This window comes from Ovis canadensis, chromosome 21, assembly GCF_042477335.2.
Source record: "Ovis canadensis isolate MfBH-ARS-UI-01 breed Bighorn chromosome 21, ARS-UI_OviCan_v2, whole genome shotgun sequence".
NCBI lineage: Eukaryota > Metazoa > Chordata > Mammalia > Artiodactyla > Bovidae > Ovis > Ovis canadensis.
Genome location: NC_091265.1, coordinates 40,558,490 through 40,572,477, shown reverse-complemented (window position 1 = coordinate 40,572,477; position 13,988 = coordinate 40,558,490). Strand labels below are relative to the sequence as shown.

The window sequence follows — 13,988 nt, the reverse complement described above, 5'->3', positions numbered from 1 at the left end:
CCCTGGTGGCTCAGATGGTAAAGAATCTGCCTGCAATGCAGGAGACCCAGGTTCGATCCCTGGGTCAGGAAGATCCCCTGGAGAAGGAAATGGCTACCTACTCCAGTATTCTTGCCTGAAAAATCCCATAGATAGAGGAGCCTGGTGGGCTACAGTCCATGGGGGTGGCAAAGAGCTGGTAACTGACCAACTGACATAACAATGGCTCAGGGAAGCAGAAAAGGCACTGGCCTGGGAGTCAAAAATGGACTCTAGTCCTAGCTTGACCTCTAACTAGTTGGGTGCTTTAGACATGTGTCTTTCCCTCTGGAATATGAGCATACCTTCTGTAAATTCCAGCGGCCCTTGGACCAGAATAGCTCCATTTCTCAGACTGGAATAGCTTTAACAGTCTGTGAGTTAGGGATATTGCTTGATCATTGTGTCCATTCTATTTTTTATTTGGCATTTTTCATTTAATACATATATACATATATAAAAATTTGTACACAGTAAAAATACAAAATAAGTAATTTCTTTATAAGTTATGCAATTAAACAGCTACCTTTTAAAGTTTGAAAAGCATTGTAAAAAAAAGAGGAAATCTAGTCAGTTCTTTATATCATTCATAATAACCTTGGTATAAAATATCCATACATGTGTACAAAAGAGTGTACAGTTCATAAAAAGCTGCACAAAGACAGCAAAGTTCCATGAAAAATAAATCAAAGAGGCTTGTGGGTCTCTATCTGTTCACCTCATGCCCAATGCTCAGTGAAACATCCCCAGTCATAATAAAAGGGCATAAGGGAGAATGCTTGGTACATATACCATAGATTCTGAAAAGTAAATAAAATCCTTTAAGACACACAGACAGAAATACAGCTTGACTCTTCTTCCCGTGTAGAGGTCTCACTTCCTTGCCGAGAGAACACTGGGAATAGGACACACAGAAAAGATCCAGTGTTTATGCGGTACCTTAGACCAGAAGGCACAGGTTTGTGGGTTTTTTTTTTTTCTTGAGCTTTCTAAGGGCATTGCTATAGCAGACTGTGTCACCAGAGTTTGGAGTTGGCTCGGATGCAGCTGCTACCTAAGATGGGGATGTAGAGGGGTCTGTAGAGAGGTCTGGGAAGTCAGGGGTCTTGAAGTTATAGGCTTGATATTGTGAGATATCCTGTCTCGGTTTCCTGCTTCATACAGGCTTTCTTACAAGGTTGTTGCTGCTGAAGCCAGTAGCACCTGGCACACAGCTTAACCCAGGCTGTAGGAGTGAACACCCCTACTTGTGTTTAAAATAGCTTGCAATAAAACACGATAGACACAAAGACTCTTCCTCATGGAAGAGTTAAGGCTGGGACCAAGACCTAAATTTAACTTGTGCGGAGAGGGCTGATGAGGGAGGGGTGTAGGGGAGAGAAATGTAGTTTGGGGCAACGGAAGGGGCCAGGGTGCCCTCGGACAAGGTGAAGTCTGCAGCAGGGAGCGGCAGCGGTCCTAGTGAACACGCACCGAATCCCACCTCTTCAGTTTCAAAGCGCTAGTAATCAGTACCCCGGGGGACGCGGGGGCTTCTAAGACACCGTGATCTCCTCCTCGCCCTCCTCGTCGTCCTCGGAGTCGGAGAAGTCCGAAGCTTTGTCGGGGCTGCCCGAGCGCGCGGGCGAGGGGGGCAGCGGCGCTTCCAGCCGCGGATCCCGCAGGTGCCGAGGGTCGGCGGGGGCCGCGTGATAGACCAGGCGGGGGCGGGGGCTGCCCGGGCCCTCGTCCTCCTCGTCGTCATAGTCCCCAGGACCCTTCTGGCCCACGTCGCTGAGGTCCGGGTGCGGGTTGAGTTTGGTGGGAAGGGTCTGCTCGCGGCAGCCTCCGCTAGACAGGAGCTCGCGTTCCTTGGAATTCCGCCACTTCATGCGTCGGTTCTGAAACCAGATTTTCACCTGGGGCGAAAGGGGTGAGAGCAGGCGAGAGCGGAGGTTAGCGCGGAGCCCCCGCCACCGTCTTTGCCAGCTCCCCATCCCTTATAGCGAGTTGGGACGCCACGTGACACTTTCCCTTCACTCCCCACCCCCATCCCCGTCACCCACTTCACGCACCTCTCGCCGGGTCTTAGGGTACCTGGCCGAGGTGGGGTGGGGGCGTGGGGGTCGATGCTGAGCCCGGAAGAGACGGGGCAGGGAGAGTGGCTATCTATCGAGAGGAGCCTCCGCGAAGCCGGCTCTCTCCCATCCTCTCTAGTCCTGACCGCATCTGTACACTGGGACCTAAACGGTTTCTGAGAACCCTCCCATTTGGACCATGCCTGGCGGGAGGGGCCACGGGGAGACCGCCCTCACCTGTGAGTCTTTCAAGCCCAACTTGGCCGCCAGCTTCTTGCGGTCCGGCTTGCTGATGTACTTCTGCTTCTGGAACATCTTCTCCAGAGCCTTGCGCTGCACGTCGGAGAACACGGCTCGACGCAGCATGCCCCTGCGAGGCTTGCCGCGGGCGGCCAGTGGCCAGGAGAAGGTCCCCGGGATGGGCACGACGCTGGAGGACGCTGCGGAGGCCAGGAGTGCGAGGTGGGTGAGTGGGCGGTGTCCTGCCCCGTCCGCCCCTCCATTGCGGCTTCCTTTGGTTTTCCTTTCTGATCCTTCGTCTCTTTAAAGCTCTCTTTTTTTCTCCCCCTGGAGAATAGGCTACGAACCTACAAACCTGCGAGAGTGAAAGGCGCTTTCCGCCCAAATAACTTTCCCTTTCAACCGTGCAAACCCGGATTAGGTAAAACCACGGAAACACAGAAAACAGCCCCCACAATAGCCTGTTTCGTTTTTCCATTTAACGGTCTCAGGGAAACCAAACCTGAGTGCATCAGCTAATATAGCAGGAGAAAAATAAATAAATAAATTACAAAAGTGAAAATAAAATAGCCAGCCGAGGCCTCTTGGGTTTCCCCCCTAAGCTTTCAGCACATTGGTGGCTTTTGCATTATTTGGATGAAAATGAGGTGCTTTACTGATTTGTTAGGAGAAAATCCGCTTTGGATTTTTTTATTTTTGGAAAAATCCAATCGGTATTCATCTTTTTTATATTAATCTTTCCTCCCCTCACCCGCAAAACGTAAAGAATTCGGCCCGAAAACATGAAAAGTGGCAGCTAATTAGCACATTGACCGCTTCCCAATGGGTATTGGCATGATAAAAGGCGGGGGTGGGGGTAGGGGAGAGTTTCGCTTTAAGGGAGGGGAAAAAAAAAACCCAAAAGAAACAGAGACTCTAATGAAGCGTGAATGGTAATTGTGTAGTAATGAACTAACAGAAAAAGACTGAGGACAAGCAGCGAAAGCCATATATTACTGGGACAAAAGAGATTTACACTTTCAAACTAAACACAACTGCAGGCCAAGACCATTGGGAGAATACTGATGGCAGAGGCTTCTCTTCCCCGAATCATTTTCATTAAATGGACATGAAAAGCTATTTATAAAGCTCGGGTTGTTTTTGTTAGAGCATTGAGCTGGGGGAGAAAGGGAGCAAATTCCATTAGCAGCAACAGCATGAATGGGGGGGGGGCGGTTGGTGAATTCTCTCTCCCCCTTTCAAAAATCAATTGCGTGTTTCTTTCGCTGATACCGGGAAGTGCTGTCGAGATTTTTTTTTTACTCACCCCCCACAGACCATACCCAGTCTCCCTTCCCTTTATGAGTTCCCGTCTCCTCAGTCTTGACCAGCTGTAGAGTTTTGAGTCATCACTGGGATTTCAGGATGAAAACTTCGTGGAAGCTGCTTAAGGTGTTTCTCCTTTAAACTGGGACCCAATTATGGACCTCCCTCCGACTTCTAATTTTACGAGTTCTACGATCTTTAAAACGTTTCGGCGGTGGGGGTAGGGTATAATTTGGGAAGTCGGGCTGGAAATAGAGGGTTGGGGGTGTGGGAGGATCTAGTCCCCCTCCCCCTGGGCGACCCCAGGCATCCCACACAAGAGGGCACCCCATGTGGTCTTGTGAAAAGCCCGCAGCCCTGAATGAGTTTTAAAGAGAAATTAGCCCCGGCTGGTAGGTGTCTCTCCGCGGCTCGGAGGGGCGAGGGCTGGTCTGTGTGTGGCTGCCCGGAGGAGCTGACCAATTGGTCATGGTGCTGAAACCTTTGTGGGGAATCGTGGCCAAGTGCACTGACTCTGTGGGAAAACGGCGGCGTGAAGAGATGCCAACAGCTCCGCGCCGGGAAGGGAACCGCCTCAAATTGGGACCATGACAATTCCTGCTAATTTGTAGAGCAGGGAATTGGTGCAAAGTGTCAAGCAGTCACTGCTTGTGCTAAATAGGGCATCAAATTGGCGCGACGGATTCGTGAATGTTGTACGTCTCGCAACCTCTGAACCAGAGCCTAACCCCGTGGGGTGGACGGAGAAATATGGCTTCGGGACAGGGAGCGATGGGGCGGGGCTGGGGTGACGTCCAGCCTCCTGAAAGGAAGGGGGACGAGACTTACCTGGGAAATACGAAGATCTGATGAAAGGCTGGAAAGAGCCTTCAAAGTAGGGAAAGGCAAAGGTCTTGGGAGGGACACTCTGGAGCAAGGTGGGAGACGTTTCTGGGAGTGAGGGAAGGAGGAACAAGGAGGGAGACAGAAAGGGAATTTCATTAGGTCACATGATTATTGTACAGGACAGTGAATACATGACATGATTACACCTTAGGCTGGTTCCAAAGGCTTCTTCTTCAATGATAGAGTAAAATAAATGTTTCCCTAACACTCTCTCATCTGTGGAACTCTCCCCATAGTCCTCACAGTCGCTTACCCCCCATCCCCCCAATGTCATCCTAGGCGCAAACAAGATGGATAGAACTGGAGCGGGGGAGAAAAGAATTGCAGACCCATAATACTTGTTGAGCTAGTAAGTATGTTGTCTTGGGTTTAAGGAACGGGCATCCAGAAGCTGGAGGGCAGAAACGCAGACGCCCAGGGGCGTGCGCTCGATTTCCCTGAGCCAGGTACTTTGCGCGCTCAAACTGCAGGTGTTCACATTCATTCTGAGGGTGGGGCGAACCTGGAGGCTTTTCTTTCTGGGAATCGTCTGGACCTACGTGTCACATTGCTTGGCCTGGGTCCTCGGGGATCTTGTGTTAAGTGTGTGCTCCGCTGTGTGCGTGGATACCCGCTGCATAAGGGAAACTGAGGCCAGATCAGAACAGCCCTCAGCGTTTTGCTTTCACTTACCGGTTCTGGGCGCCGAGGAAAGGATGGCGTTCACTCCAAACTTCAGAAACGTGGGCTCGCTGGCAGGGGAGACGGCGGTCTGCGGTGAGCCACCCCGGCGGCTGCCCGGGCTCGGGGAGCCCAGGTCCGAGGCCCCGGTGTCTGTGAGAGCCGCAGGGGCCCCCGGCCTAGGGGGCGACATGCTGGGGGTGGGCACGCTGCCTCGGGGCAAGTAGGCGGGGGGTCGGCTGATGCGGATCAGATCCTCCACCAGGAAGCTCGAGTGACCGGAAAATGCCGACTGCAAGGACTGGGGCAGCGTTAAGGTGGGTGTGGGGCGCAAGAGGCTGGGGTACCCGGCGGGGGGCGCGAGGAGGCCAGGGAACATCATTTTAGGCGCAGGGCGGGCCGAAAAACTTCTTCCAATGGCCAGGAGGTAAATTCCTGACTTCCCGCCCCTCCCACCCCCGTGGTGCCCTCTCTCTTGGGCTTAGCAAACGTCTTTAAGGAACGATCCTACTTGGGCGTCTGCGAGTCCTCCGTAGTCCTCCCGTCGAGGTGATGGTTTTATAGTGGCCCGCCCGTTAAAGCGCTTTGAAAAGTGACAGCTCTGACAATGAAGTTCAACAAAGTTCTCCACTCGAGCTTCATTCGCCGGAGGCTCTGGGCGATCTGATTGGCGCAGGGGTGCAATTTATGATTGGATTAGTCTTCATAAGCATGGCCCGCACAATGGGCCGGCAACAAAGGCTGGCGCGCATCAATTCTGCGTATCGACCGCCTCTTTGCAATACAGTGCGCCCCCAAAGCTCTCGCCAGGAGTTTTTGTTCTGGAGCAACACCCGGGCTAATTAAATGCCTATTTAGAAGTTTCAGATGACATCTTGTCTTATAGAAAAGGAATTATTTAGAGAACACATTAAATTTATTTGCAGCTCCCCTGCTGAGCCTGGAAAATAAATCAATAAATATTCATAGAAACTCATCTCCAGGCAATCAGTAAAATAATCCTCCCCCCATGTGCGGAGAGCAATGGAAAATTTCAAGTCAGTGAACAAAAAAATATACTCCTTCTTCCGTCTCTGCCCTCCCTATACATTACCCCAGCTGAGGCAAAAAGCAGCTGTGAGGGGTGTGTTAAATAAACGTGGGGTAGAGGAGTGCTGTTCTAAAATAAGAGGGAAACTTGAAATCGATACTTTGGAGCTATTGAATGGGCATCCCTCAGGGGTCGGAAGAGGGAGGTCTTGATTTATTTCATGTTGGGGAAGTGAGTTTGAGAGAGTTGGTGATACCTGAACAGTAATATGATTCTCCTGCAAACCCCTGCAACTTAGAAAACAATTTTCAGCGACCTGTGTTTAGAAGTGGCACAGGGGAATGAACCGCAGCTAACCCAGGGGAGGCTCAGAGGGGAGCCTCGAAAAGGGGCGAGGTGGCAGGGTTCCATTTCCCAGGGCTTACCTCTGCTGGAAGCTGCCTTGTGCAACAGACCTGAAGGCTCTGGGTGCTCCGCTGGCTCTTTCCCAACCTCTGGGAGCCCTTGGCAGTTTCACTTGAAACTCACAGCCTGGACTTTTAAAACCACAGCAGCAGAAGATTGGAATTTGTCCTGAGAGGGTCCTACCCATTGCCAGCACTTCCCCGGGCATAGTTTTGCTGCTTCTTAACAACTGCAATGTACAAATGTGTGAAAACAGAGTGAAGGGCGAGGTCCCCAAAAATGTTGGTCCACACCAGGAAAGACGATTCTTACTTCATTTGGTACCTCAAATCAGAATCTTCCTGTAGACCGCACTTGGCTTTCCTCTGGATTGGGGCTCGGGTGATGCTGAGCCTCAATTCCGTTCCTCGGCTAGATAACAGATGTGTTAAATGTCCCATTCATTTCTTTAGTGAGGCTGAACCTCCCCAAAGAGAAGTGTGCAGCCCCGCCAGGCCGCCCTGATCCTATTAACCATGAACTAACTGTCACCTTCAGCTGGTTTTCCTTTTTGCTTTTTAACACAAAGCTTTCTCAAAAATCTTATTAACCAGCTTTATTTCTCTCGATGGTTTTGTTCAGGGTGTTTTGTGTTGATGATCTCCATGTCGCTGCTTTAACCATTCAATAAAAGTGCATCTGTGATTTATATCACATTAAACCAGAGATAGAGCCCGCTAAAGCTCTCCCTTGATTCAAATTAAAAAGTTATTTAGAGTTGGGCTTGGAGCCGAATTAATGCTCCAGGAGGACACAAGTATGGAGTTTCTGAGCCTGAGGCATTCTGGGGAGCAGGAGGTGGAAAACCACTCAGGAAAGAGCATCTTTTAAATAAGTGGCTACTTAAATAGGGAAAATGCATTGCTGAAGTTAACCAGAATCCCCTGGAATTGAAAGAGAGACATATCTGAAAAACTTCAAATGTTCCTCTTTTAGAAATTTTGCCATAAAATAGGGGAGAAAAAGGTTTAAAGTATTTGAACACCTGTGCTCTCACATTGTCACAAAGTTTTCATTCCATATCACCCCTCCCACCAACTGCTTTCTGGAAGCAGAAAGACCAGCTCTGGTTTGTGCATTCCCTCCCACCTCTCTTCTTTTTCTCCTCTTCTTCATTCTAGTCCTTTCCTCCTCTTCGCCTGCATTCCTTCCCTTCTTCCTACCATACCCCCGTGTTGGATTTCTCATCAAGCAAGAGGGCTCAGGGCTAGAGCTTCTGACTGCAGCCTACTGGAAGACAGTCTACTTTTGCAGGACTTTGTTGTGAGGGACAGTAAGGACTCAAAGCCAGTCTAGGGCCTTCCTAACCTCCCCTCTTCTCTAAACTTCTTTTCCATCTGGGGTATTAATATTTCCCTGGGGTAGTTTTTACAATTAGTATCTTGCCCATGGACCTGCTACTTGATTCCCACCCTTATACACACACACACACACACACACACACACACTGACCATTCTGCCTCACACTAGACTGACTACTGCTAACGTCTCTTCTTTTAAAAAGGGGGGCCTGACACTTTTTGGAAGGTGGGTCAACCCCTTGCTGTGATCCACGTGTTCTCGGCCTCCATCTCCATAGCTTCCTAAAGCATTCCTAAGGCGCCAAAGAGGAAAAGTGAGGGCGGGGTGAGGGCTGGCGGCCCGTGAAAAGGCAAAGTAAATCCCAAGGAAGCAAGAAATCAGACGAAAGGATCTTACTTGAAGTGATCTCCTTGAACGCGTCTTTTCAAACTCCACCATAGCCTAAGGGGCTGCGCGGTGCGGCGTGGCGGCTGCGGCTAAGACCTGTGACTAATGCCGTTTGACCTGAGCCCATGGGGTTTTGTGCGTCCTGCCATTCATTGTAATGTCGTTATCTTCGAGTTTATTTCAGAGAAGTCATTTGCATCCTCTCTCCCAGAACGGGGGTTTTCTGTTTCTCTTTCTGGGGAAAAGAGAGAATCGGAGGCTTGGATTGGGGTGAAGGCCCTCGTCTGTGCCGCGGGCGCACTGCTCGCCTGGGGAGGCCTCGGTAGAGGGAGCCGGGGCTCCGGGGCCTCCCGGCAAAGCTGTCGGAGCCTTCCCGGGAAGGGAGGAAGGACTCCTGGAACCCGTCTGGGGTTTCCACCCCACCCCTACCCCCGGGAGCCACGGAGAGAGGGCGGGTCCCTACCCCACGCTCCGAGCTCTGGCCACTGCGCACCCTCTCCAAAGTGGGTCCCACCGCGAGCGCCAGCCCGGGTAAGCACAGGCCACCCGTGAGGAGGTGAAGGGTCTGCAAAGCAAAGAGTGGCTTGAGATTCTTTGCCCTCCGAAAAGATAACGAACGTGGCTTCGGGAAGACTGGGACACCAGGTTCACACTTTTGGCCAGAGTTCAAAGCCCCGGGCCGTGGAGCTGCCGACCTGAGCTACCAACCAAGGGGGCTTTGCAAGTTGGCAGGCTGGCTGGCGGCGGCGGCATCGGAATCAGCGCCCGCCGCCTGGCTTCCAGGGCCCCGGGGCAAAAGAAGGAGCTGACGGTCAAGGCAAAGGAGGAGAGCAGCAAGGCTCGGGCTGAAAGAGCTTTCCTGCCGCCCCAGCTCTTTAGGCGAGTCGCTCTATTAAGACACCTCTAAGGGGTTCACCTTCAGAATAGGCCACAAGGAGCTACCGGCCGCCCCAGCCCTTTCTAGCGTCTCCCCCCACCCTTCATTCCTTTCACAGTCACTCTCCCCCGTTTTCCTTGAAAATCCTTCTATTGTGCCAATCAAGCAGATGGTTTGCAGGAAATATAGCTTGGCCTCGCTGACCGAAACTAATTTTAACTAGCTTTCCAAGCCCGAAAGGTTTGTTTTGCTCTTACAAAATAGCCCCCAAAACAGCTGGCAAGGGTGAATTAAACCCATTAAAGACACATTTATAAGAAATTATATTCACTTAGATTGCCTGAACCCCTTGTGCAGCCTAAGAGGGGAGATGAGCGCATTTAAATGAAAATGTCGCTGAATGCTCCCCTCCTTAACGTAGCCTGAAAGTCTCAAAAACATTTTACTAAATAGATTAACTTGACTATTGTCTTGCATCACATTTATCAGCTTCATTAAGTGAATAGCTGAACAAATATATTACGCATGCATGAAAAGCTCTTTTTCCAAGAGCCTCATTGTATCCTCAGCCCTGACAGGTGGTTAACTGTGTGTTGTGTTTTTTTGTGGGTTTTTTTTTGTGTGTGTGTTTTCTTTTTTTTTTTCCAAACCCAAAGAAAGGGAATCTCTGTAGAACAGAGCTGTGCTCAGGCCCGGCTTGGCGGGAGTTTAACTCTCTACTTGGGCCCTGCAGCCAAGTGATATTAGCACCATGAAATGTTGACAGAGGCGATCTGTGCCCATTCAAGATAATGAAAATGAAATTTTAGTGAGCTGAGCCTTGAGTGCTTTTTCTCTCCATTACTCCAACCTCCTTGTCTCGGAAATTAATTTTATAATGCTTCTTTTCAAAGCTGATGTCCCCTCCCCCCACCCCCATTAAAAGTAAATTGCTTTTGCCTTTCCTTGATTAACTGGCTCTCGGCAGACAGCGGGGTTAAATATCCTTTTAACTTACATTTGGATCCGTTTCACTTTACTGTGTGTCTTGGGCGAAAGTCCTTGTCTCCTGGGCCTAGGTGTCTCTGTGTGGGAAACCAGTGATTACCTTAGAAAGCTTTCTAAGGTCCCTTTTATGTTGATCTTCTAAGGTTTAAAAACTCTCTGCTCTTTGTCACCCCACTGTGGGCCTCAGCTCTGCAGGGAGGACCTGGGAGACTGCAGAGACTACATTTCCGGGCACCAGGGGTGAGGCCTGAGGGGAGGGAAGAAGCGTGGAGGGAGACAGAAGCTTCAGGGCAGATCAACTTGGCTTCTGCTCCTCAGGTCTCTGGTCTGGAGATCCGCTAAGAGCCCTTAGGCTAATGGTGCTTACACCCCACCTACATCTCACCCCGAATGGCTCCCAGTGCGCACTTCTCTTCTGTCCTAATTCCGCAAAGAGCTGCACCCCAATGCCAGGGGTAAAACAGGAGGTGACCCTCCCTGGCTCGGCTCCCTGGGTCCTGTGCATTGCATATTTCAGCTTCTCCAATTACTCCTTGTGCCCCCCTCTCCATGAACCATTTCCTCACAGCCCCCACCCACCTCTTTCTCCTTATCTCAAGCTGAACTATTGATTTCCTGTCCCAGAATCTTTCCGGATAAGGAGGCTGGGACAAAGGTGAGGCTGGCTGACAGGTGCACCGGGTGGACAATCATACAGGATCTTTCTCTGGACCTGAAAGGGCCACTTTTGCCAATGGTGGGACAGAGAAGAGAGAGAATATGAGATGTATTCTGTTCTTCCTTCCAGGCCCAAGGACTCACGGCTGGGGAGCAGGTGCCTCTTGGGGAGGCTGGGTTTGTGTTGGGGGTTGGGGCTGAGGGTGGCGTGGGGTGGGTGGAGGTGGCCTGAGGGAGTTGGCGGTTTAGTTGGTTTGGTGGCAGTTCCCAGAAGAGTGAATGGGATTGCCCTCCACCGCCACACTCACTTGGAGAACAGAGGACGCTGAGAAGACTATTCTTGTTTATGTGGAGTGGCTGTGAGAAATAGATGCTGCCTGGTTTGCACCAATCTTTCAAGCTCTCTCTCCCTCTGGGGAGCTTATTGTCTTAATATTAAACCTTAGTCCGTCTAAGAACCTATAAGGGACAAAGACTTTTGCCAATGGATTGAGACTCTCTTTCCTAAAGCAGAATCTTGCTTCACTTTCTCCTTTCTTTTTTCTCTCTTCATGTTAAAAAATCAGAAGCTGTGTTCTCAAGTATAGAAGGAAGCAGAGTCATTGTAGGTCTAGGGTCAGCTGGTTAGAGAAGGTGGGGGTAGGGGGAGGAGACGGAACATCCTTGGCTAAAGGTTGTGAACTCTCCAACTCATCTTTGAAATTTAGAGATTGCCCCTTTGGGAAAAGAGTTTTTTTTTTTTTTTTTAAATCTATATGTCCATGGGAGGATTAGAGGTAAGACTTCCATTCTTTATAATGTGAAAGTTAATTTTAAAAATTATTTTTCTTCTGACAAATAGGGAGTCTTGATTTGGTCAGAGGAGGGAACTGTCAGATAGAGAAGCTGTTTGGAACCATGAGTCAATACTTAAGAGGGAAGTATTCTGTAGTGTGTGGGACTCTCATGTTGTTGGAGGTTTACTTGCCTGAGGCTGAGGTGGGTTTCGAGGTTATTGCAGGAAAGGGAGAAGGAAAAGTCCCCCCAAGACTTTTGCTTTCTCTGCAGTTCTGCTTGATCAGTGTAGGGAAGTTGGAGGGAGGCATGAGAGAATGTGACATTCCTCTTACCTGGGGAAGGGATGGAGTAAAATAGTCTTACTTTAGGTATTACCTATACTGCACAAGGGCCTACTGGGAGCTGCCACCTGCAGGAGGAAAATCAGAACATTCTCTAGCCTGTTCACCCTCCTCCATGACCAACTTTCCCCTCGAACTGCAGAGAGAAGATGGTCATCAGACAGAAATGCCTTCCATTTCCTTCCCCTCAGTTTACTCTCCGTTCTATTCACGTCTCCTGCCTCCTTAGAGTTAGTTATTTAATAAATAAATATTGATTATTTAATCTCTGTTTACCCTTCTAAATCTACCTCCTACTCCTTCTCTCTCTGCTTTTGCCCTAAGAGACTAGCAAAATGCAGCTAGGTATCTTGCTGGTTGGTTTTAGTTGTTATTGTCCAGTCGCTCAGTTGTGTCCAACTCTTTGCGACCCCATGGACTGCAGCACACCAGGCTTCCCTGTCTATCACCAACACCCAGAGCTTGGTCAAACTCGTGTCTATTGAGTCAGTGATGCCATCCAACCATCTCATCCTCTGTTGTCCCCTTCTTTTCCTGCCTTCAATCTTTGAGTCGACTCTTCATATCAGGTGGCCAAAGTATTGGAGTATTAGAGCTTCAGCTTCAGCATCAGTCCTTCCAATAAATATTCAGGACTGACTTCCTTTAGGATTGACTTGTTTGATCTTGCAGTCCAAGGGACTCTCAAGAGTCTTCTCCAACACCACAGCTCAAAAGCATCAATTCTTCCGCAGTCAGTCTTCTTTATGGGCCAACTTTCACTTCCATACATGACTACTGGAAAAACCATAGCTTTGACTAGATGGACCTTTGTTGGCAAAGTAATGTCTCTACTTCTTAATACACTGTCTAGATTTGTCATTGCTTTTCTTTCAAGGAGCAAGCTACTTTTTAATTTCATGACTGCAGTCACCATCTGCAGTGGTTTTGGAGTCCAAGAAAATAAAGTCTGTCATGTTTCCATTGTTTCCCCATCTATTTGCTATGACGTGATGGGACCAGATGCCATGATCTTCGTATTTTGAATGTTGAGTTTTAAGTCAGCTTTTTCACTCGCCTCTTTCACCTTCATCAAGAAGCTCTTTAGTTCCTCTTCACTTTCTGCCATAAGGGTGGTGTCATCTGCATATCTGAGGTTATTGATATTTGTCCTGGCAATCTTGATTCCAGCTTGTGCTTCATACAGCCTGGCATTTCACATGATGTACTCTGCATTCAAGTTAAATAACCAAAGTGACAATATGCAGCCTTGACATACTCCTTTCTCAATTTTGAACCAGTCCATTGTTCCATGTCCAGTTCTAAATGCTGCTTCTTGACCTGCATACAGGTTTCTCAGGAGGCAGGTAAGGTGGTCTGGTATTCCCATCTCTTTCAGACTTTTCCACAGTTTGTTGTGATTCACACAATCAAAGGTTTTAGTGTAGTCAATAAAGCAGAAGTAGATGTTTTTCTGGAATTCCCTTGCTTTTTCTATGATCCAGTGGTTGGCAATTTGATCTCTGGTTCCTCTGCCTTTTCTAAATCCAGCTTGAACATCTTGAAATTCTCATTTCACATACTATTGAAGCCTAGCTTGGAGAATTTTGAGCATTGCTTTGGTAGCATGTGAAATGAATGCATTGTGCAGTGGTTTGAATATTCTTTGGCATTGCCCTTCTTTGGGATTGGAATGAAAACAGATCTTTTCCAGTCCTGTGGCCACTACTGAGTTTTCCATATTTGCTGGCATACTGAGTGCAGCACTTTCCCAGCATCATCTTTTAGGATTTGAAATAGCTCAGCTGGAATTCCATCACCTCCACTAGCTTTGTTCATGGTGATGCTTCCTAAGACCCAAGATGTCTGGCTCTAGGTGAGTGATCACACCATTGTGGTTATCTGGGTCATTAAGATCTTTTTGTATAGTTTGTCTGTGTATTCTTGCCACCTCTTCTTAATATCTTCTGCATCTGTTAGGTTTCAAGGGATTAGCTCTGATAGAGTGCTTGAAGAACTATGGCCGGAGGTTCATGACATTG

At 49.0% G+C, this 13,988-nt stretch overlaps 1 protein-coding gene across 4 annotated transcripts; it reads right to left on the bottom strand.

Annotated features, from left to right (window-relative positions):
- Window positions 1–419: 419 nt before the first annotated feature.
- Window positions 420–9,364, bottom strand: DBX1 (developing brain homeobox 1). 4 transcript variants are annotated; one of them, XM_069565332.1, is made up of 8 exons: window positions 9,245–9,364; window positions 8,822–8,893; window positions 8,338–8,563; window positions 6,621–6,829; window positions 5,178–6,105; window positions 4,449–4,550; window positions 2,313–2,515; window positions 420–1,916 (listed from the first exon to the last, which is right to left on the bottom strand). In XM_069565332.1, the coding sequence occupies exons 5-8, from the start codon at window positions 5,545–5,547 to the stop codon at window positions 1,554–1,556; spliced, it is 1,038 nt and encodes a 345-aa protein (XP_069421433.1). In that variant the 5' UTR covers window positions 5,548–6,105; window positions 6,621–6,829; window positions 8,338–8,563; window positions 8,822–8,893; window positions 9,245–9,364; the 3' UTR covers window positions 420–1,553. The 4 variants fall into 4 exon arrangements, with proteins under 4 accessions (XP_069421433.1, XP_069421431.1, XP_069421430.1 ...); XM_069565330.1 differs by having other exon boundaries at window positions 8,792–8,893; window positions 9,245–9,361; XM_069565329.1 differs by lacking the exons at window positions 8,822–8,893; window positions 9,245–9,364 and having other exon boundaries at window positions 8,338–8,761.
- Between the last annotated feature and the right edge of the window lie 4,624 nt (window positions 9,365–13,988).

Excerpts from the sequence above, each read along its gene's own strand:
- DBX1 (XM_069565332.1), bottom strand. The coding sequence starts at position 5,547 with ATGATGTTCCCTGGCCTCCTCGCGCCCCCCGCCGGGTACCCCAGCCTC. Across the intron at positions 2,516-4,448 it reads CAGATCTTCGTATTTCCCAG|CGTCCTCCAGCGTCGTGCCC; the intron begins GTAAGTCTCGTC and ends TGGCCTCCGCAG. Across the intron at positions 1,917-2,312 it reads TGGGCTTGAAAGACTCACAG|GTGAAAATCTGGTTTCAGAA; the intron begins GTGAGGGCGGTC and ends CTTTCGCCCCAG.